The 22,561-nt window shown below is 35.3% G+C and overlaps 1 protein-coding gene across 1 annotated transcript in view; it reads right to left on the bottom strand.

Annotated features, from left to right (window-relative positions):
* Positions 1–22,561, bottom strand: part of DIP-alpha (Dpr-interacting protein alpha) — a 230,152-nt gene that overhangs the window by 122,544 nt on the left and 85,047 nt on the right. The window contains exons 2-3 of the mRNA XM_075299884.1: positions 8,599–8,708; positions 7,751–7,936 (exon numbers count right to left, since the gene is read on the bottom strand). Of these exons, the coding sequence (XP_075155999.1) occupies positions 7,751–7,936; positions 8,599–8,708 (296 nt within the window). The remainder of the gene's footprint in view (positions 1–7,750; positions 7,937–8,598; positions 8,709–22,561) is intronic.

The following is a 22,561-nucleotide window of genomic DNA, read 5'->3' as shown; positions in this document are numbered from 1 at the left end:
TTTATAGGGTCTTAGAGCAATATTGTGATATGTTACAAACGGAATAACAAAGTTAATATACCCCCCATCCTATGGTGGGGGGTTATAAAAATAGTACTTATTTTAATTAATTTATTATGAATTAAATGGAAGCTAATTATTTGAATACAGTTTTATTGAATATTTAACAAATATGTTATTCTTTAGATGGATAGTTTTTAATTGTACCGAAAGTTATAAATTCTTTATATTTTCTTTTTTATTTTCATATCATGAATTGAAACAAAAAACCAATCCTTGTCGTTGTAGTGGTCTACTTATTGTCATTCCAGTCATATACGAACACACACTCATAAACAGAAAGAACGTACCTTTTTATTCAATGAAATCCATCCGAACGTTATCGAGCGGATATACAACACTAGAGATAGAAGGTTGAAAAAAAAAAAAACGATACAAATTCAACGAAAGAAAATGCAAAAGAAGAAAACATCACAAATTGTAGTTGGTTTCTTTACACAATGTCATTGTGTATTAGGATGTATAGATTTTAGTGGGATGAAAACAGAAACACAGAAAGATTATTCCCTTCAGCTCTAAAATGGGTGAAGATGTAAGAGGATTGAACATCATAAAAATGTTGTAGAAATAAATATGTAGAACTCAAATCAATACCATCAACGTTTCGTTATATTAACGAAGTGTGTCATTAAAAGTGAACCAATGAAAAATATCGTTAATACAACGAAATTTTTCGTTATAATGACGAATTTTTTATTAATCAACACAATGTTTTGTAGTATTAACGAATATTTTCATTGTATTAATGAAAATCCCAGGAAAAAAGTTTGGAAGTTCTTCCAAAGGCACAACTTTAAAAGCACTTCCAGAAGATGTACTCCCAATGATGTGCTTTATTTTAACTACATAGGAAGTTCTTTTCATTTAATTTTTTATAACATGCTTTTTTCGTATTTTTATGGGTAATTTTAACTTTTTTTGTTTCAGATTGGTTAAAAACAGTTTAAGAATTCATAAAATGGTACAAATTATTTAAATTTTGTCGAAAAAAATGCTAAATCTAATCTGAAAAAATTGTGAATTTTTGAAATTATTTGAGGTCAAACGTTCCAGACAAGCGTTAGAATCACATATTTTTTTAATTTACATCCAAAATATTGAATTCGGATCATACCTAACGAAGTGATGGAAATTCAGTGCACCGACTGTTGAAATGATGGACTTCCGTCCTATGACAAGCCCATGTTAAATTCATTGCTTCTGCGCAAATTTTTCACCACTTCCGGATACAAAAAGAAGATCTTCACTACTTTTTTGACGGCGTTTTTTTTTTGCTGGGATGTTTCGTTTTCGATTTTTCTACTTTCTCTTTGAAGCACAATTTTTATCATGATATGCTTGAAATTTGGAATATGGAGTTCCTGTGAACCCATGCAAATATATGCGATGATAAGAAACCTTGTAATATTAAAAGAATTTGTCACTAAAATTGAGCCAACGAAACAATTTCATAAATACAATTAATCTTTTCATTATTGTAATGAGTTTTCTATTAAATAAGGAAATTTTCATACAATTAATGAACAACTACATTGTAATAATGAAACATTTTCGTTATTTCAATAAAAAATTTTCGTTTGCTAAATTTTAATGAATTTATTTTATGTGTGCGACTAGGAAAGAACGTGTTAGTTAATGTTCGAAAATTTTAACTAAACTGTATTAGAAATGCGGATGTCACGTTGATTTCATAAGAGTAAGTAGATAATTATCGACAGGTTCAAGAAAATTTATTAAACAAAATTATTATTTTTCACTTATGAAAGAAAATTTCGTATTTTGATGGGCCATATCGGTTCACTTTTACTTTCACTTTCACTTTATAAACCGATCCCCAGATTTGGTTTGCAGAGCCTCTAAGAGAAGCCTTTTTCATGCGATCTGGCTGAAATTTTGTACATGGTGTTGGTATAGGGTCTCTAACAACGACGCAAAAATTAGTCCACATCGGTCTATAATTATATATAGTCCCCATATAAACCGATCCCCAGATTTGGCTTGCGGAGACTCAAAGAGAAGCAAATTTCATCCGATCCGGCTGAAATTTGGTACATGGTGTTGGTATATGGTCTCTAACAACCATGCAAAAATTGGTCCATATCGGTTCATAATTATATATAGCCCTTTAAACCGATCCCCATATTTGACCTCCGGAGCCTCTTGGAGGAGCAAAATTCATACGATCCGGTTGTAACTTAGTACGTGGTGTTACTATATGACCTCTAACAACCATGCTAAAATCGGTCCACATCGGTCCACATCGGTTCATAATTATATATAGCCCCCATATAAACCGATCCCCAGATTTAACCTGCGGAGCCTCTTGGAGGAGCAAAATTCATGCGATAAGGTTGGAATTTGATACGTGGTGTTAGTATATGGTCTCTAACAACCGTGCCAGAATTGGTCCATATCGGTCCATAAATATATACAGCCCTTACATAAACCGATCCCCAGATTTGACTTGCGGAGCCACTTGGAGAGCAAAATTCATCCGATCAGGTTGGAATTTGATACGTTGTGTTAGTATATGGTCTCTAACAACCATGACAGAATTGGTCCATATCGGTCCATAAATATATACAGCCCTTACATAAACCAATCCCCATATTTGAACTCCGGAGCTTCTTCGAAGAGCAAAATTCATCCGATCCGGTTGAAACTTAGTATGTGATGTTAGTATATGGTCTCTAACAACCGTGCAAAAATTGGTCCATATCGGTACATAATTATATATAGCCCCCATATAAACCGATCCCCATATTTGACCTCCGGAGCCTCTTGGAAGAGCAAAATTCATCCGATCCGGTTGAAATTTGGTACATTTCGCTAGTGTATGGCCGATAACAACTATTCCAAAATTGTTCCGTATTGATCTATATTATATATAGCCCCCAAATAAACCGAATCCTAATCACAGAAAAATCACGATTGCCACTCGAGCAAGAAATAATCTACAAAAATTTTATTGCCATAGAAAATTTTGTCAACATTTTATATCTCTATAGAAAATTTTGTCAAAATTTTATTTCTATAGAAAATTTTGTCAAAATTTTATTTCTATAGAAAATTTTGTCAAAATTTTATTTCTATAGAAAATTTTGTCAAAATTTTATTTCTATAGAAAATTTTGTCAAAATTTTATTTCTATAGAAAATTTTGTCAAAATATAATTTCTATAAAAAGTTTTGTCAAAAATTTATTTCTATAGAAATTTTTTTCAAAATTTTATTTCTATAGAAAATTTTGTCAGAATTTTATTTCTGTAGAAAATTTTGTACAAATATTATTTCTAAAGGGTGATACGGTCAAAATTTGGTCAATATAAACTTGACGTATTTCTTTCAATTTTGCATTTAAAAAACCTGAACACCCCTCGTTTTGAAGGTGTATAGAATGTTGCTCCTATTTTGATTTTGGAATTCACTCTTCAGTTGTCAAAATGGCGTCCAAGCAAGAAGAGCAGCGTATCCAAATTTTGCTCGCGCATCGCGAAAATCCGAGCTACTCGCACGCAAAGCTGGTAAAATCGCTAAAAGTTGCCAAATCAACCGTTACAAATGTAATTAAAGTGTTGGGGGAACGTTTGTCGACAGCCAGGAAGTCTGGGTCGGGGGGAAATCGAAAACCGGAAGCCGCTGAGACGACAAAGAGAGTTGCCTGTAGTTTCAAGCGAAACTCTTACCTTTCTCCCCGAGATGCCGCAAATAAGCTGGGTGTATCGCTACAACCGTGCATCGAGCCAAAAAACGAGCCGGACTATCGATTTACAAGAAGGTAGTGACTCCAAATCGCGATGATAAACAAAATACGACGGCCAAAGCGCGATCCCGGAGGCTGTACACGACGATGATGACGAAGTTTGACTGCGTGGTAATGAACAACGAAACCTACGTCAAAGCCGACTACAAGCAGGTTCCGGGACAGGAGTTTTATACGGCAAAAGGAAGGGGAAAGGTAGCAGATATTTTCAAGCACATAAAACTGTCAAAGTTCGCAAGGAAATATGTGATTTGGCAAGCCATCTGTACCTGTGGCTTGAAAAGCAGCATTTTCATAGCTTCCAGGACTGTCAACCAAGAAATTTACGTGAAAGAGTGTTTGAATAAACGTCTGCTGCCTTTCCTGAAGAAACACGGTTGTTCCGTACTGTTTTGGCCGGATTTGGCATCTTGCCATTACGGTAAAAAGGCCATGGAGTGGTACGCCGCCAACAACGTGCAGGTGGTTCCCAAGGACAAGAACCCTCCCAACACGCCAGAGCTCCGCCCAATTGAGAAATACTGTGCTATTGTCAAGCGGAACCTAAAGAAGACCAAAAAAACTGCTAAGGACGAGCAGCAGTTCAAGGCAAACTGGCTTTCTGCGGCGAAGAAGGTGGACAAGGTGGCTGTACAAAATCTGATGGCAGGTGTCAAGCGTGAGGCCCGGCAATTCGGATTTGGAAAAGCGAAAGCCTAACTGAATATTTTTCCTGAATTTTATACTAATTGAACTTGAAAAAGAAATTTAATTTGATTTTTTAAATAAACGATTTCACCGATTTACACGCGTTTTCCCTTACCAAATTTTGACCTTATCACCCTTTATAGAAAATTTATGATGTATTTCATAGTTAGTGAGGAATATTTTGCAAAATCTTCCAAAACATCAAGAATTCTACCAATCTACCAAACAGTATTTAATCGATATTTCTTTTGTCTACTATAAATAAGGAGGCTCTTTCCCCTTCTGTAGTAAATTCATATCGGTCCAACCCAATATTCATCAATAATGCTGATACAATCTCATATGTCGTTCTAATAGTGACCGTATGTGTGTGTTTACATTTTCATTCCATTATGTCCGATATAAAAATTAAGGAAGCATGAAATACATTTTATTGGCATCATAAACTTCGCTTCGTTGGATATTGAAGTGTTTATGTTTATTTAAAGGTTGGTTTCCTTTTGTTTTGGATTAAAAACACGTAAACGGTTGGAGGTCCAATATGTATGTATTAAAGTGAGTCTGTAGATATAAGCAAAGAACTCAATAAGAAAGGAGTTAAACTCGCTTGGGTCAAGGTGGACATTCGATTTACTTGAAACTTGGCCCTTGTATTTATAAACATTTTTCCACAGCGACTTATATTAAAATATCGTCCACACAATTAAAAAAATATATGGACCTAATAGTAAAGATTACTTACCATTAGATCCTTAAATTTTATGACAAGCAATTTACACAATATTATGGACAAGTTTCGTTAAGATATTTAAATTAAAAGAAATGTCATATTTTAGCATTGAAAGGTTTTCTTTTTCAATTTGGCACCCGAATCTTTAAAATTTGTTTCCCTCCATTGAATTCGTATGTGTTTCAAATAAGGCAAATTTTCCTTAAAATAAAGAAACACCTTTTTTTCATTCAGGCTCTCAGCGATCTTAGGGAATGTAGCTTAAGGAACAACTCACCATCATCAATGCCTCTGGTTGGATGCTTTATGGATAAATTGAAGTTTTAAATAAGACATCTTTAGGAAGAAGATGTTGAGATAACGACTTTGAGGAGTCACAATGGACCTATAGCGGTATAGGTGGACATCAATTTGACCAAATAATCATCGACTACAATTATCCTCTACAAACTAACTTTATCGACTTTTGATCAAGGAGAACACTTTTTATCAATAATGTGATTGATTTTGTTTTTATTAAAAAATTAATTTAATCGAGTTACTCATATTGTTTGATTCGGCTATAAAAAGAAATTTGCTTATAATTGACATTAACACACAATCAGGAAGCACACGTTGAATATAGAATAGGTTATGGTTAGGTATAGTGGCAGCACGATATTCCAGGCTCGCTTAGACTATTCAGTCCATTGTGATACCACAGTGGTGAACTTCTCTCTTATCAGTGAGCGCTACCCGATTTTATGTTTTGCTCAATGACAAGAGACCTAGTTTTTATAGCCGAATCTGAACGACTGAGAGAACCTTTTGAAACACTCAGAATTGTCTCCATCATTACTGAGAGAGGATAATACACCTCTTAAAAACTTTTTTGGTGTTTGGTCGAAACCGGAATTGAACCCAAGTCCCTATGTATGCCAGGCGGACATACTAACCATTGCACCACAGTGGCTCTCAAATAGAATAGAAAATAATTCACCATGTGTGATATCACAATGGTCTAGTTGTTAACTTGGCCTGTGTGAACAGTTATCACTATAGCTTATTGAAGTAACTTCGAATTTCAAAATTTGACTTCGAATTTCAAAATTTTACTTTGAGTGTATTAAAGCCACTTTTAGACTTAGGATCTCAACCATAGAAATATTGCATAGTTAAGAGCATTTTCCTTTAATACGATCCATTTTGACCAGGGTTACCACAGTTGGTAGAATTCTACCAAAAACGGTAGATTTTTTACAGTATGTTAGACTGGTACACGCAGAGAAGGAATATGATCACCTCAAACATGTTTCAAGAGCAAAATGTTATTTTTTGTATGGTGACCATGTAACATGTTTGTAACTAAAATGTTATATAACCTGCTTGCCGAAATCAGATACATAATTTCCGAGAAAATAACATGGTTGCGAAAACCATGTTACATGGTCACCACCCAAAAATAACATCATGATCATATTCCTTCTCTGGGTGTAGAATTGGTAATGTTTTGGTAGAATATGAAAAATATTCCGCTCCAAAAATTTTCTATAGAAATAAAATGTTGTCAAATTATGAAAAATATTCCTCTCCAAAAATTTTTTATAGAAATAAAATTTTGTCAAAATTTTCTAGAAATAAAATTTTGTCAAAATTTTCTAGAAAAAAATTTTAGTAAAATTTTCTAGAAAAAAAATTTTGGCAAAATTTTCTAGAATTAAAATTTTGGCAAAATTTTCTAGAAATAAAATTTTTTTTCTATGGAAATAAAATGTTCGTTTTGTTTTGTTAATGTTGGCTTTTTCTTCAATCATTATTGTTGTTTTTGATTTCAGCTTAAAAGCATGCATTGACTAACCCACTATCATAAACCTTTTTTCGGAAGGTTCAAGTGTGGTTCACTTTGGGTTTAGTGAACTGCCCGAATTTATTCTGATAATTGGTTGATAGTTTTTCTGCAAGTAGAGGATGCTAATGAGGAATGTGGTAATTCCGAAACGGGCGTTCATCTTGCAGTCTATAGGGCTTTGCCCAAATAAATTTGACAAACATACTTTTCCTCTGTTGGTTAAGCTACACTTGTAGTTTAGTCAATGTATCGTTTTAGGATGAAATCAAAAACAACAATAATGAAGTGAAATTTTGGCAAAATTCTCTATAGAAAAATAATTTGGACAAAATTTTTTAAAGAAAAAATTAAAAAAAAAAAAATAAATAAATTTTGGCAGATTTTCTATGGAAATAAAATTTTGGTAAAATTTTCTATAGAAATAAATACTTGACAAAATTCTCTATAGGAAATAAAATTTTGATAGAAGATTTATTTGTTTTGTAGGTTTCCGTAGATTATTTTTGGCTCGAGTGGCAACCGTGATTGTGTCCCTTTTATATTATTCAGATATGTATATTAGTAAAGGCATTTGCAAAATGGTGGACATTTTATCCTACTTAGTTTATTTAAATAATTGTAGAAATTTTGTAATAAACTTTTCAATTATTTTTATTCATTTCATCATACGTTACATGACTTACCTGACTCTTCATGGGATCCGTATTCAATTGGCACATATAACCACCACGATCCTCTTCGGTTACTGCTCGTATGTGTAAATTCCATGTATTCTGATCCAAATGACTGACTGTCACACGGGAATTATGGGTTATGACATTCTCATGTATGGCCTGAATGGCTTTCGTATCAGCTTTGAGCCAACCAACCTGAACAAAAGAATAAAGAGAAGAAAAAATTGCAAAATAAAAAAAAATTGAATGCATATTTTTCGAAAATAAATGAGTTTGTTGAACTCGAATCAGGCGGAAAAAAAAGAAAAAGCAAGGATATGCATCACACAAGCATTGTATTCACATTGTAGTGGTTACACAATCTTTTATTTGCATTGCTTCAGCTCGCTCTCTCTCTTTTTCTCGCTCCTCACTCTCTGTTGATTGAATGTGTGAGTATGTGAAAAATGTACCAAAAATGATTTACTGCCACAACATGTTGTCGGCTTTGGTATTCATTTTTTTTTTGTTGCGGCTCTGCCTACCAATGATGACGATAACGACGACAATGTCGACAATGAAGAGAGCATAGAGAGAATCCAAAAAAATGTGTGAGTATGAGTTTGAATATTGGTATTTTGTTTGTATTGTGTTTTATAATTGATGTGTTATTAAGTACTTTTCTCATGTTCGCAATGTATGTTTGTGTGTGTGTGTGTGTTCGAGACTGAATTGAGGCAATTATTCACAAAATATTCGCATATGTTCGTTGGTATGTATGAATGGTTCGGGCGATTGCTATGGAACAAAACCAATGAATATATGCTGCTCATTTTGTTTAAATTATTTTTCTGTTATTTACATTTAGCTGTGCTTACCCTATAACCACCCAAACGCCGCACATGACAAGTGAATGTGGCATCACGACCCACTGGCACTGAGACATTTGCTATGCTTTCAAGAAACTCTGGTTGGAAGGCTGCAATTTCTGCAATGACATAAAAAAAATATATACACGGTTTTGTTTTCATAAAAAATGATTATTGATTTTAACATTCAGTAGCATAAATAACAATAAAGGACATACAATAATTTAAATGTAGTCTAAATTTAAAAGGATTATGGATTTTTTATAGAAAAATAAGAATTTACAAGTACGGTGTCTTGTTTCACCGTATATAAGGCCTAGACGAATCTTAAATATCCATCACCATGGAACTCATACAATAATATTACATATGCTCGTAATGGACTGTCATGTATAGTAGATGTAGAATTCGGTTGAAATCGGGTCTATAGAAAATAATGGATTTTAAGGGACTTTGTAATGAATATTGGAAGCCATAAATTTAAGACAGTGAAATGTCTCAGAAGTGGACTTCTATGGTCGGCCACATTTTGAAAGAGTCCAGTTATGAGAGGTTAATTTGATTGTGTTAATATAGAATCAGGACGTATCAGGACAATTGTCCTCTTTTTTTAGGGGTGTCCGGTTTTCAGAATGTCCAAATTTGATAATTTGATGGAATTTTACTTCTCTCAAAGCAATGGGTTCCGATGGTATTAAAAACTACATTAGGCTTAGCTCGAAATTTTAAATTTGAAGTATATCGGATAAAAATTGCGGCTTCCATCAAGAATACAAATCGGTACACAGAAACAAAGTAAAGTGTTTTATAGCAAGAATGAACTACGTCGTGCTAAATTATACTCCACATTTTGAGATTTCCACAATGCGTTGGTAAAACTAGCAAAATTTAAAGCTCTGGCGTACCTTTTAACTACAACTCACGAAATTACATCTTCTCATAGAAAAAAAAAAAATTAAATTGAAGTAAAGAACAAAATGATTGGCGCCAAATGAGGATGATTTTAACCATACTATAAAGGGTGATACGGTCAAAATTTGGTCAATATAAACTTGACGTATTTCTTTCAATTTTGCATTTAAAACAAGTACGGAAAGTCTAAAGTCGGGCGGGGCCGACTATATTATACCCTGCACCACTTTATAGATCTATCATATCGATACCATATCACATCTGTCAAATGTGTTGGGTGCTATATATAAAGTTTTGTCCCAAATACATACAGTTATGTGCGAAATAATAGGGACAGTGACAGGCAAGACCAAGATTGCCTGCGAATGCAAGTAAAATGAGAGAATGAACGATAGAGTACAACAATTTTTTTTGCTTACACACTACAACAACAAATCCCGTTACAAAATTGTGAAAAATGTGCTAACATTTCATTAGAATTTATTATTGTTTCAACAAGTCTTGCGTTAGGTTGTGCTTAATAATAGGGACAGCAAGTTAATTCGCTTAAAAAAGTTAGAAATCTCGACGAAAACTAATATCCACAGTGAATAAAAAGGTGTAATTCGTTCGTATAAAGACAAAAACAAGAGTTTAGGCTGAAAATTTTAATTTCGTCGGTATTTTTGATTTTTGATTGTTATCTAGGTAGATATGGGTAGATCGAAGCACTGTGACCCAGTAACAAGAAAAAATATCAAAAAATTGTACAACTCAGGAAATTCTTATCGGAAAGTGGCTGAATTGCTTGCAGTGTCGAAAACACAGGTAGAAAATGCTGTAAAGTGGGTAGCCAAGCCAGAAAGACGTGGCAGAAAACCAAAAATTACACCAGTAGTGAGACGAAACATAGTGCGATGTGTAAAAAAAAATCCATTTGCGTCGTCTAAACAAATCAAAAATGATTTAAATATTGATGTTGATACTTCAACAATTTGAAAAACACTTATTCTTGAAAATCTAAGAGCTCGAAGTGCCAGAAAATTGCCTATGTTGTCAAAAAAGAATATTCAACAAAGGTTGATATTCACTGAAATGCATGTCTGTTGGCCTAAAGAAAAATGGCGTAATATTCTTTGGTCTGATGAAACCAAAATCAATTTGTTCAACTCAGATCGAGGTTTACATCACGTAAGAAGACCAGTTAATGCAGCGACAAACCCCAAGTACACCATTAAAACCGTCAAACATGGCGGTGGTAACATCATGGTTTGGGGATCGTTTTCGTATAATGGTGTGGGACCCTTGCACCGTATACAGGGCATCATGAAAGCAGTCAATTATGTTGAAATTCTCCAAAATAGTATGCTTCCGTATGCTGAAGATAATATACCAATCAGATGGATATTCCAACAGGATAAGGACCCCAAGCACACGGCAAAATACACACAAACGTGGTTTAAGGACAATAACATTACTGTCTTGGAGTGGCCCCCACAGTCCCCGGATCTGAATCCAATTGAAAACTTGTGGAATTTCGTAAAAACTTCAAGAGGAACATGTCCGTCCAACTCTGATGAACTTTGGCAACTTATTCAGGATTCTTGGTACGCTATACCAGTTTCAATCTGCCAGAACTTAGTCGACTCCATGCCTAGGCGGTGCCAGGCAGTATTAACAAACAAGGGATCGTCCACTAAATATTAAGCTATTAAAACACGTTTTTGTAACCTTCGTTAAAGTAATCTAGTCTTACTTTTTTATTTTTCCATTTTTTTTTATGAAAAATCTGAAGTGTCCTTATTTTTTTTCACACCCTAAATTTACATTTTATACTTAAAACAGTAAAAAAATAAAAATAAAACGATAATGAATTTTAAAAACATGTCAAAAACCATTTAAATATTGTACCAACTTAAAACTAGGTACATAAAATCAGGAACAGTATGCAAAATTAACTAGCTTTTAGCTAAATATCAATCTTTAGTACTACTGTCCCTATTATTTCGCACATAACTGTACATTTAAATATCACTCGATTTGGACAGAATTTGATAGACTTTTACAAAATCTATAGACTCAAAATTTAAGTCGGCTAATGGACTAGGGTGGAACACAATGTTAGTAAAAAAATATGGGAAACATTTAAATCTGAAGCAATCTTAAAGAAACTTCGCAAAAGTTTATTTATGATTTATCGCTCGATATATATGTATTAGAAGTTTAAGAAAATTAGAGTCATTTTTTCAACTATTCGACTAAGCAGTGGCGATTTTACAAGGAAAATGTTGCTATTTTGACCATTTTTGTCGAAATCAGAAAAACATATATATAGGAGCTATATCTAAATCTGAACCGATTTCAATGAAATGTGGCACACATGACTATATTCCTAATTGTACTCCTAGTGCAAAATTTTAACCAAATTGGGCCAAAACTCTGGCTTCTAGGGCCATATAAGTCCATATCGGGCGAAAAATATATATGGAAGCTATATCTAAATCTGAACCGATTTCAATCAAATTTGGCACACATGACTATACTACCAATTGTACTCCTAGTGCAAAATTTCAACCAAATTCGGCCACAAATCTGGCTTCTGGGGCCATATAAGTCCATATCGGGCGATAGAAATATATGGGAGCTATATCTAAATCTGAACCGATTTCAATCAAATTTGGCACACATGACTATACTACCAATTGTACTCCTTGTGCAAAATTTCAAGTTAATCGGGATAAAACTCTGGCTTCTGGGTCCATATGAGTGCATATCGGGCGAAAGATATATATGGGAGCTATATCCAAATCTGAACCGATTTCAACCAAATTTGGTACGCATAGTTACAATGCTAATTCTACTCCCTGTGCAAAATTTCAACTAAATCGGAGTTAAAAATTGGCCTCTGTGGGCAAATGCGTGTAAATCGGACGAAAGCTATATATGGCAGCTATATCTAAATCTGAACCGATTTGGCTGATATTTTGCAAGTTTCTCGAGACCCATAAAATATTCGGACGTACGGAATTTGAGGAAGTTCGGTTGATATACACGCCAATTATGACCAGATCGGTGAAAAATATATATGGCAGCTATATCTAAATCTGAACCGATTTTTTCCAAAATCAATAGGGATCGTCTTTGAGTCGAAACAGGACCCTATTCAAAATTTTAGGACAATCGGACTAAAACTGCGAGCTGTACTTTGCACACAAAAATACATCAACAGACAGACGGACAGACAGACAGACAGACAGACAGACAGACGGACGTCGCTAAATCGACTCAGAATTTAATTCTAAGCCGATCCGTATACTAAAAGGTTTGTCTATGATTACTCCTTCTTGGCGTTACATACAAATGCACAAACTTATTATACCCTGTACCACAGTAGTGGTGAAGGGTATAAACACCCCTCATTTTGAAGGTGTGTGTGTGTAGAATGTTGCTCCTATTTTGATTTTGGAATTCACTCTTCAGTTGTCAAAATGCCGTCCAAGCAAGAAGAGCAGCGTATCAAAATTTTGCTCGCGCATCGCGAAAATCCGAGCTACTCGAAAGTTTGTCGACAGCCAGGAAGTCTGCATCGGGGGGAAATCGAAAACCGGAAGCCGCTGAGACTACAAAGAGAGTTGCCGGTAGTTTCAAGCGAAACCCTAACCTCTCTCTCCGAGATGCCGCAAATAAGCTACAACCGTGCATCGAGCCAAAAAACGAGCCGGACTATCGACTTACAAGAGGGTAGTGACTCCAAATCGCGATGATAAACAAAATACGACGGCCAAAGCGCGATCCCGGAGGCTGTACACGACGATGCTGACGAAGTTTGACTGCGTGGTAATGGACGACGAAACCTACGTCAAAGCCAACTACAAGCAGCTTCCGGGACAGGAGTTTTATACGGCAAAAGGAAGGGGAAAGGTAGCAGATATTTTCAAGCACATAAAACTGTCAAAGTTCGCAAAGAAATATCTGGTTTGGCAAGCTATCTGTACCTGTGGCTTGAAAAGCAGCATTTTCATAACTTCCGGGACTGTCAACCAAGAAATTTACGTGAAAGAGTGTTTGAATAAACGTCTGCTGCCTTTCCTGAAGAAACACGGTTGTTCCGTACTGTTTTGGCCGGATTTGGCATCTTGCCATTACGGTAAAAAGGCCATGGAGTGGTACGCCGGCAACAACGTGCAGGTGGTTCCCAAGGACAAGAACCCTCCCAACACGCCAAAGCTCCGCCTAATTGAGAAATACTGGGCTATTGTCAAGCGGAACTTAAAGAAGACCAAAAAAAAAAACTGCTAAGGATGAGCAGCAGTTCAAGGCAAACTGGCTTTCTGCGGCGAAGAAGGTGGACAAGGTGGCTGTACAAAATCTGATGGCAGGTGTCAAGCGTGAGGCCCTGCAATTCGGATTTGGAAAAGCGAAAGCCTAACTGAATATTTTTCCTGAATTTTATACTAATTAGAATTTAGAATTTTATACTAATAATTATATAATTTAGAGTTTGTTTAACTATGGATCTACGGTGTAGATCGGTAGGTATTGGAGCGTCATTAACCCCTTTACTACCGATGTCCACTTAGGAGAACATTTGGAAACGACACAAACTCTATTTCCCCACATAGTTAATCTAAGGGCCGATGTTGATTTTGAATAAAACACAAACTATTTAGGAAATTATTGTAATTTTATTTTATTATGATATATTGGTATTACACAATTATGTATGGAATAAAATATCGGCAAAATGGGCGCCGCGACCTCGGTCGCACACTTTCATCCGATGGTCCAAATTTTCGATGACGCTGAGGCATAATGGAGGTTCTATGCCGTTAATGTGCCGATTTATTTCATCATTTGGCTCTTGAATTGTTGCTGGCTTATCGACGTACAACTTTTCTTTCAAATAACCCCAAAGAAAAAAGTCCAACGCTGTCAAAACACATGATCTTGGCGGCCAATTGACATCGCCATTACGTGAGATAACACGGTCATTCAATTTGTTGTGCAAAAGAGCCATTGTTTCGTTAGCTGTGTGGCAAGTGGCACCGTCCAGCTGAAACCACATATCGTCCACATCCATATCTTCCAATTCGGGCCATAAAAAGTTTGTTATCATCTCAGGATAGCGAACACCATTCACAGTAACTGCCTGACCGGGCTCATTTTGGAAAAAATACGGCCCGATGATGCCGCCAGCCCATAAACCGCACCAAACAGTCGCTCTTTGTGGGTGCATTGGTTTTTCGACAATCACTCCTGGATTCTCATTCGCCCAAATGCGGAAATTCTGTTTATTGACGAATCCACTGAGGTGAAAATGTGCCTCATCACTGAAGATGATTTTCTTCGAAAATTGATCATCCACTGTTGCCATTTCTTGGAACCATTCTGCCCATTCACGACATTTGGAATGGTGAAGAGGCTTTAGTGCTTGAGCCAATTGCACCTTGTAAGCGTGTAAATGCAAGTCTTTATGCATAATGTTCATCAACGACGAGCGTGAGAGGTGCAATTGTTGGGCAAGACGATGAGTTGAGGTGGACGGCTCTTCAGCCACACTATCGCGAACAGCAGCAATATTTGCTGCAGTACGAGCTGTACGAGAATGCACTGGTGTTCTCATATCTTCTACAGACCCGGTTTGCTCGAATTTTTCCACGATTTTTGCGATTGTACGCACATTTGGACGATCAAATTAACCAAAAAAAAAATCACGAAGTGCACGATATGCATTTTGATTTGAACTCCCATTTTCATAATAAGTCTGGATAACTTTAACACGTTGTTGGATTGTATATCTCTCTATGGTTCAAATTGAGTAAGTCTGAAATAGAGAAATGTCAAATAAGATTCGGATAAAAACTTGGCGTTTAGGTGTGATTCACATTCAACATCGGCCCTTACAAAGCGACACCCATACTTCAATTCTAGCTTTCTAATTACCGCGCTAAAGTTCATATCGCTTGGTAATTATTTGTAGACTTCCCTATATAAAGGGTGATACGGTCAAAATTTGGTCAAGGGAAAACGAGTGAAAATCGGTGAAATCGTTTATTTAAAAAAATCAAATTAAATTTCTTTTTCAAGTTCAATTAGTATAAAATTCAGGAATAATATTCAGTTAGGCTTTCGCTTTTCCAAATCCGAATTGCTGGGCCTCACGCTTGACACCTGCCATCAGATTTTGTACCGCCACCTTGTCCACCTTCTTCGCCGCAGAAAGCCAGTTTGCCTTGAACTGCTGCTCGTCCTTAGCAGTTTTTTTGGTCTTCTTTAGGTTCCGCTTGACAATAGCCCAGTATTTCTCAATTGGGCGGAGCTCTGGCGTGTTGGGAGGGTTCTTGTCCTTGGGAACCACCTGCCGTTGTTGGCGGCGCACCACTCCATGGCCTTTTTACCGTAATGGCAAGATGCCAAATCCGGCCAAAACAGTACGGAACAACCGTGTTTCTTCAGGAAAGGCAGCAGACGTTTATTCAAACACTCTTTCACGTAAATTTCTTGGTTGATAGTCCCGGAAGGTATGAAAATGCTGCTTTTCAAGCCACAGGTACAGATGGCTTGCCAAACCAGATATTTCATTGCGAACTTTGACAGTTTTATGTGCTTGAAAATATCGGCTACCTTTCCCCTTCCTTTTGCCGTATAAAACTCCTGTCCCGGAAGCTGCTTGTAGTCAGCTTTGACGTAGGTTTCGTCGTCCATTACCACGCAGTCAAACTTCGTCAGCATCGTCGTGTACAGCCTCCGCGATCGCGCTTTGGCCGTCGTATTTTGTTTATCATCGCGATTTGAAGTCACTACCTTCTTGTAAGTCGATAGTCCGGCTCGTTTTTTGGCTCGATGCACGGTTGTAGACGATACACCCAGCTTATTTGCGGCATCTGGGAGAGAGAGGTTAGGGTTTCGCTTGAAACTACCGGCAACTCTCTTTGTCGTCTCAGCGGCTTCCGGTTTACGATTTTCCCCCGATCCAGACTTCCTGGCTGTCGACAAACGTTCCCCAAACACTTTAATTACATTTGTAACGGTTGATTAGGCAACTTTTAGCGATTTTGCCAGCGTGCGAGTAGCTCGGATTTTCGCGATGCGCGAGCAAAATTTTGATACGCTGCTCTTCTTGCTTGGACTGCATTTTGACAACTGAAGAGTGAATTCCAAAATCAAAATAGGAGCAACATTCTACACACACACACCTTCAAAATGAGGGGTGTTCTGGTTTTTTAAATGCAAAATTGAAAGAAATACGTCAAGTTTATATTGACCAAATTTTGACCGTATCACCCTTTAGTCCTTCGGGTTTTATTAAAAAGTTAATTATTTCAGTTGATTTTCTAATTACAAATTTAAAAATTTTCAATCACTGACTTAATTAACTTAATGCTTTTATCTTGTTTAAAACATTAATTGTATCAATTAATTTATTAATTGAAAATTGTTTAGTTTCAATTAACTTTTTAATTGGAAATATTTTCGTGATATTTTTTTTTTGTGTATGTTGTATTTTGGTGAGGACTTAAATGCATTTTTACAAACTTCTTTAACAATACGAAATTTTCGGACCATATTGCTACTGTACGTCTCTAGTAAAAAGACATTCACATAAAATCGATCCCTCATTCCAGAGTATGTTAAGACGACTTAACATTTTTTGATGAAGTCGTTGGTTTTTATTTGGATTGATGTGAATTGCATCCTGTTAACAAAGTTTTAAAAATGGCCAATCCGAAAAGGGCAAAAAGCTTTGTTCGGTCTAAAGTGGTATAAGTCTTTTTTAGCCATGTTCTATTATCACTATTTTGAATTCGTGCACACTAAAACAAATCTATCCCAGATATGACCTCCGGAGCCTCTTGGAGAAGCAAAATTTATTCGGTCCGGTTGAAATTTGATACGGTTTAGTATATGGTCCCTAACAACCATGCACAAATCGGTCCAAATCGGTCTATATCGGTTACCAATCACACATAAATTGGTCCATATCGATACATAATTGTATATAGCTCCCATATAAAGCGACCCCCATATTTCAATTCTAGCTTTCTAATTACCGCGCAAAAGTTCATATCGCTTGGTAATTATTTGTAGACTTCCCTATATAAACCGGCCAAAAAATGAATTATATAGGTATTTAATCTGATTTTTTGTCTAATATCTAATATGGACTAACTTACAATATAGAAGACGATGTTAAGAATATCGATTGTGGATGACAGTTTTTAGTAGAAGTTTCTACGCAATCCATGGTGGAGGGTACGTAAGATTCAGCCTAGCCGTGTGTTAGGTTAGGTTAGGTGGCAGCCCGATGTATCAGGCTCACTTAGACTATTCAGTCCATTGTGATACCACATTGGTGAACTTCTTTTTTATCACTGAGTGCTGCTTGATTCCATGTTAAGCTCAATGACAGGGGACCTCCTTTTTATAGCCGAGTCCAAACGGCGTTCCACATTGCAGTGAAACCACTTAGAGAAGCCTTGAAACCCTCAGAAATGTCACCAACATTACTGAGGTGGGATAATCCACCGCTGAAAAAATTTTGGTGTTCGGTCGAAGCAGGAATTGAACCCATGCTAACCATTGCACCACGGTGACTCCCTGGCCGGACCGTATATACTTGTTTATTTTATTTTCATTGTGTTTTTTTTTTTATTTTTTCAATTGATTTCCTACTCTTTTTTGCGACATTTAATTGTCCAAAATTTAAATTTTGACTCTAAACGGCCAAATGGCGCATTTTCTAATACCGATCCAAAATAACTTCATCGGAAGTGTTTCACCAATTGGTGGTATATAGTCTGTATAAGTATGTTAGACCACAGTCGTATGGGATGCCGTATGCGATATTACATTACGAAATAATTCATACGCACCAATGTCCTTACGCTAGTAAAAGAAATCGCACATTTTCAGACCACAAAATAATTTTGTGTCAAATTTACATTTATCACAAAACCTATTCGTCGTTACACACAAATACCGCAAAAACATTGAAATATTCCGCACATTAAAAAATTCCATAAATCATATTTTTTGGTCAATTGAGTTGGGTGAAAAAAAAATAAGGAAAAAAGCAAAAATTGTCAATACCCTTTATAATTGAATACATAGTTTCCCATTTAAGTCTAGAGTTTTAAATGCAAAAAAAACGACCATAAAGAAAAGCATGATAACTCCATAAATATTGAAGTAATGAAAACTTCGGAGTTTTTTTTTTTGGCCATAGAATGAAAAATTGAATCAGTAGAAAAAAAAAACAAACAAGTTTGATTACTCATTCTATATAAATCGCATGCAAACTCTAGTCGAGTGAATGAGTAGACAACGTAAAAAAATATATTTACTCAATGATTCTGTTTTTTTTTCTTGTTCGCTTCATTCTACGATATTGGTTACCAACTAGAAATGGAAATAAACTTTTTAAGTGATGATAGGGCAAAGACATTACTGCAAAAGTTTCAAAGAAACTGCTTCAGGGTGTCATGAACTCTTAGATATAGACGATAATAGTAAATATTGAAAAATTATTAACGTCTACTTGTAATGGAAAATAAAAATAAATTCGAAGGCAACAATTTATAATTTTAAAAAGAATTTGTAGAGCTTTGGGTTAAAAAAGGAAGGTCCTCTTGACTCAAATATTTCAAATGAAAACAACTGGAGTGATTAATACAATTATATGTAAACTGAAAACAAGCTTGTACGATTTCAAAGATTTTATCCTTACAACAATAATTTTGGCATTGCTTCCGAGTCAACGAATCAGAGTCTTTTAAAAACGTGTTACCAAAAACTTAAACTTCCAAATTCAGAACCAACTTCGAACAAAGATGATTTCAATAATTTCGAAGAATTTTTTCAGAATAATTACATACAAGTTGACCTTAGTAAAAAGAAACAAGTATATACGTCCGTAAGTTACGCCAGCCCGAATCTTATGTTCCCTCCATCATGGATTGCGTAGAAACTTATACTAAAGACGGTCATCCACAATTAAATTACTTGGGTTGCGGCCGCTGGCAAGGCATATTAAAACTGCTTAACATCATCTTCTAAATTGTAAGTTAGTCCATGCGGGATATACAGTAGACAATAGAAAGGTCGATTAAATACATATATATTCAGTTTTTGACCGGTATATATAGGGAAGAAATAATTCCGAACCGATATGAACTTTTGTGCTGTAATTATAGACCCAGAATTGAAATATCGGGGTCGCTTTATACGGGGGCTATACACAATTATGAATACGAGTCTACCAAAAATGGCAGATTTTTTACTGTCTGGTAGAATTCTTTAAAGTTTGAAAGATTTGGCAAATTTTTCCTCTCTAACTATGAAGTGCTTCATAAATTTTCTATAAAAATAACATTTTGAAAAAATTTTCTCTAGAAATAAAATGTTGACAAAATTTTCTATAGAAATAATATTTTGACAAAATTTTCTAGAGAAATAAATTTTCGACAAAATTTCCTAAAGACATAAAATGTTGACAAAATTTTCAATAGAAATAAAATTTTGACAAAAATTTATATAAAAGTATAAAATTTTGACAAAATTTTCTATGCCAATAAAATGTTTGTAGATTATTTTTGGCTCGAGTGGCAGTCGTATTTTTTCTGTGATTGGGGATCGGTTTATTTGTGGGCTATATATAATATAGATCGATAAGGACCAATTTTGGCATGGTCGTTATCGGCCATACACTAGCGAAATGTTCCCAATTTCAGCCGGATCGAATGAATTTTGCTCCTCCAAGAGGCTCCGCAAACCAAATCTGGGGATCGGTTTATATGGGGGCTGTAAATAATTATGGACCGATGTGGACCAATTTTTGCATGGATGTTGGAGGCCATATACCCACACCATGTACCAAATTTCAGCCGGATCGGATGAAATTTACTTCTCTTTGAGGCTGCGCAAGCCCAAATCTGGGGATCGGTTTATATGGGGGCTATATATAATTATGGATCGATGTGGACCAATTTTTGCATGGATGTTGGAGGCCATATACCCACACCATGTACAAAATTTCAGCTAGATCGGATCCAATTTGCTTCTCTTTGAGGCTCCGCAAGCCAAATCTGGGGATCGGTTTATATGCGGGCTATACGTAAAAGTGAACCGATATGGCCCATTTGTAATACCATCCGTACATCAGTACTAAATGTGCCAAGTTTCAAGTCGATAGCTTGTTTCGTTCGGAAGTTAGCGTTATTTCAACAGACGGGCGGATGGACGGACATGCTTAGAATTTCACCACGATCCAGAATATATATATATATATATATATATATATATATATATATATATATATATATATATATATATATATATATATATATATATATATATATATATATATATATATATATATATATATATATATATATATATATATATATATATATATATATAAAGGGTGATTTGTTAAGAGCTTGATAACTTTTTAAAAAAAAAAAACGCATAAAATTTGCAAAATCTCATCGGTTCTTTATTTGAAACGTTAGATTGGTCCATGACATTTACTTTTTGAAGATAATTTCATTTAAATGTTGACCGCGGCTGCGTCTTAGGTGGTCCATTCGGAAAGTCCAATTTTGGGCAACTTTTTCGAGCATTTCGGCCGGAATAGCCCGAATTTCTTCGGAAATGTTGTCTTCCAAAGCTGGAATAGTTGCTGGCTTATTTCTGTAGACTTTAGACTTGACGTAGCCCCACAAAAAATAGTCTAAAGGCGTCAAATCGCATGATCTTGGTGGCCAACTTACCGGTCCATTTCTTGAGATGAATTGTTCTCCGAAGTTTTCCCTCAAAATGGCCATAGAATCGCGAGCTGTGTGGCATGTAGCGCCATCTTGTTGAAACCACATGTCAACCAAGTTCAGTTCTTCCATTTTTGGCAACAAAAAGTTTGTTAGCATCGAACGATAGCGATCGCCATTCACCGTAACGTTGCGTCCAACAGCATCTTTGGAAAAATACGGTCCAATGATTCCACCAGCGTACAAACCACACCAAACAGTGCATTTTTCGGGATGCATGGGCAGTTCTTGAACGGCTTCTGGTTGCTCTTCACTCCAAATGCGGCAATTTTGCTTATTTACGTAGCCATTCAACCAGAAATGAGCCTCATCGCTGAACAAAATTTGTCGATAAAAAAGCGGATTTTCTGCCAACTTTTCTAGGGCCCATTCACTGAAAAGTCGACGTTGTGGCTCGTTAGTAAGTCTATTCATGATGAAATGTCAAAGCATACTGAGCATCTTTCTCTTTGACACCATGTCTGAAATCCCACGTGATCTGTCTAATACTAATGCATGAAAATCCTAACCTCAAAAGAATCACCCTTTATATATGTATATATATATATATATATATATATATATATATATATATATATATATATATATATATATATATATATATATATATATATATATATATATATATATATATATATATATATATATATATATATATATATATATATATATATATATATATATATATATATATATATATATATATATATACTTTATAGGGTCTTAGAGCAATGTTTCGATGTGTTACAAACGGAATAACAATGTTAATATACCCACCATCATATGGTGGGGGGTAACAAAAATTTCTTTCATGTAACGATAAGCAGAGTCATTTTACTATAAGAACAAAACTGCATTGAAAATTTATCGACCTTTAGATAAGGAAAAAAATGATAGCAGAGAAATGCGTTTTCTATGCTAAGCAAAATTTCATATGTTAAGGATTAGAACTCTTTGACGTTGTAATATACAGTGCCAGCCATAAATATTGGTACATCAAAAATACATATATTTAAATCTGAATCGACTTGGCCAACATTTTTTAGACTTGTACAAAATTTCTAGAGGTAAAATTTAAATAGACTAATTAAAGCCCTGGAGCGGAGCACAATCGCGGTTGCCACAGTTGGTAGAATTCTACCAAAATTGAAAGACTTTTTAGTGTTTGGTAGAATTCTTAATTTTTTTCTTGTATATTTTTCAAAATATTCCTCTCCAACTAAGAGTTACTTCACAAATTTCCTCTAGAATTATAA

Source organism: Haematobia irritans, chromosome 3 (assembly GCF_050003625.1).
Source record: "Haematobia irritans isolate KBUSLIRL chromosome 3, ASM5000362v1, whole genome shotgun sequence".
NCBI classification, from domain to species: Eukaryota; Metazoa; Arthropoda; class Insecta; order Diptera; family Muscidae; genus Haematobia; species Haematobia irritans.
The sequence above is the reverse complement of the archived record's forward strand: the minus strand, read 5'-3'. Positions and strand labels throughout refer to the sequence as shown.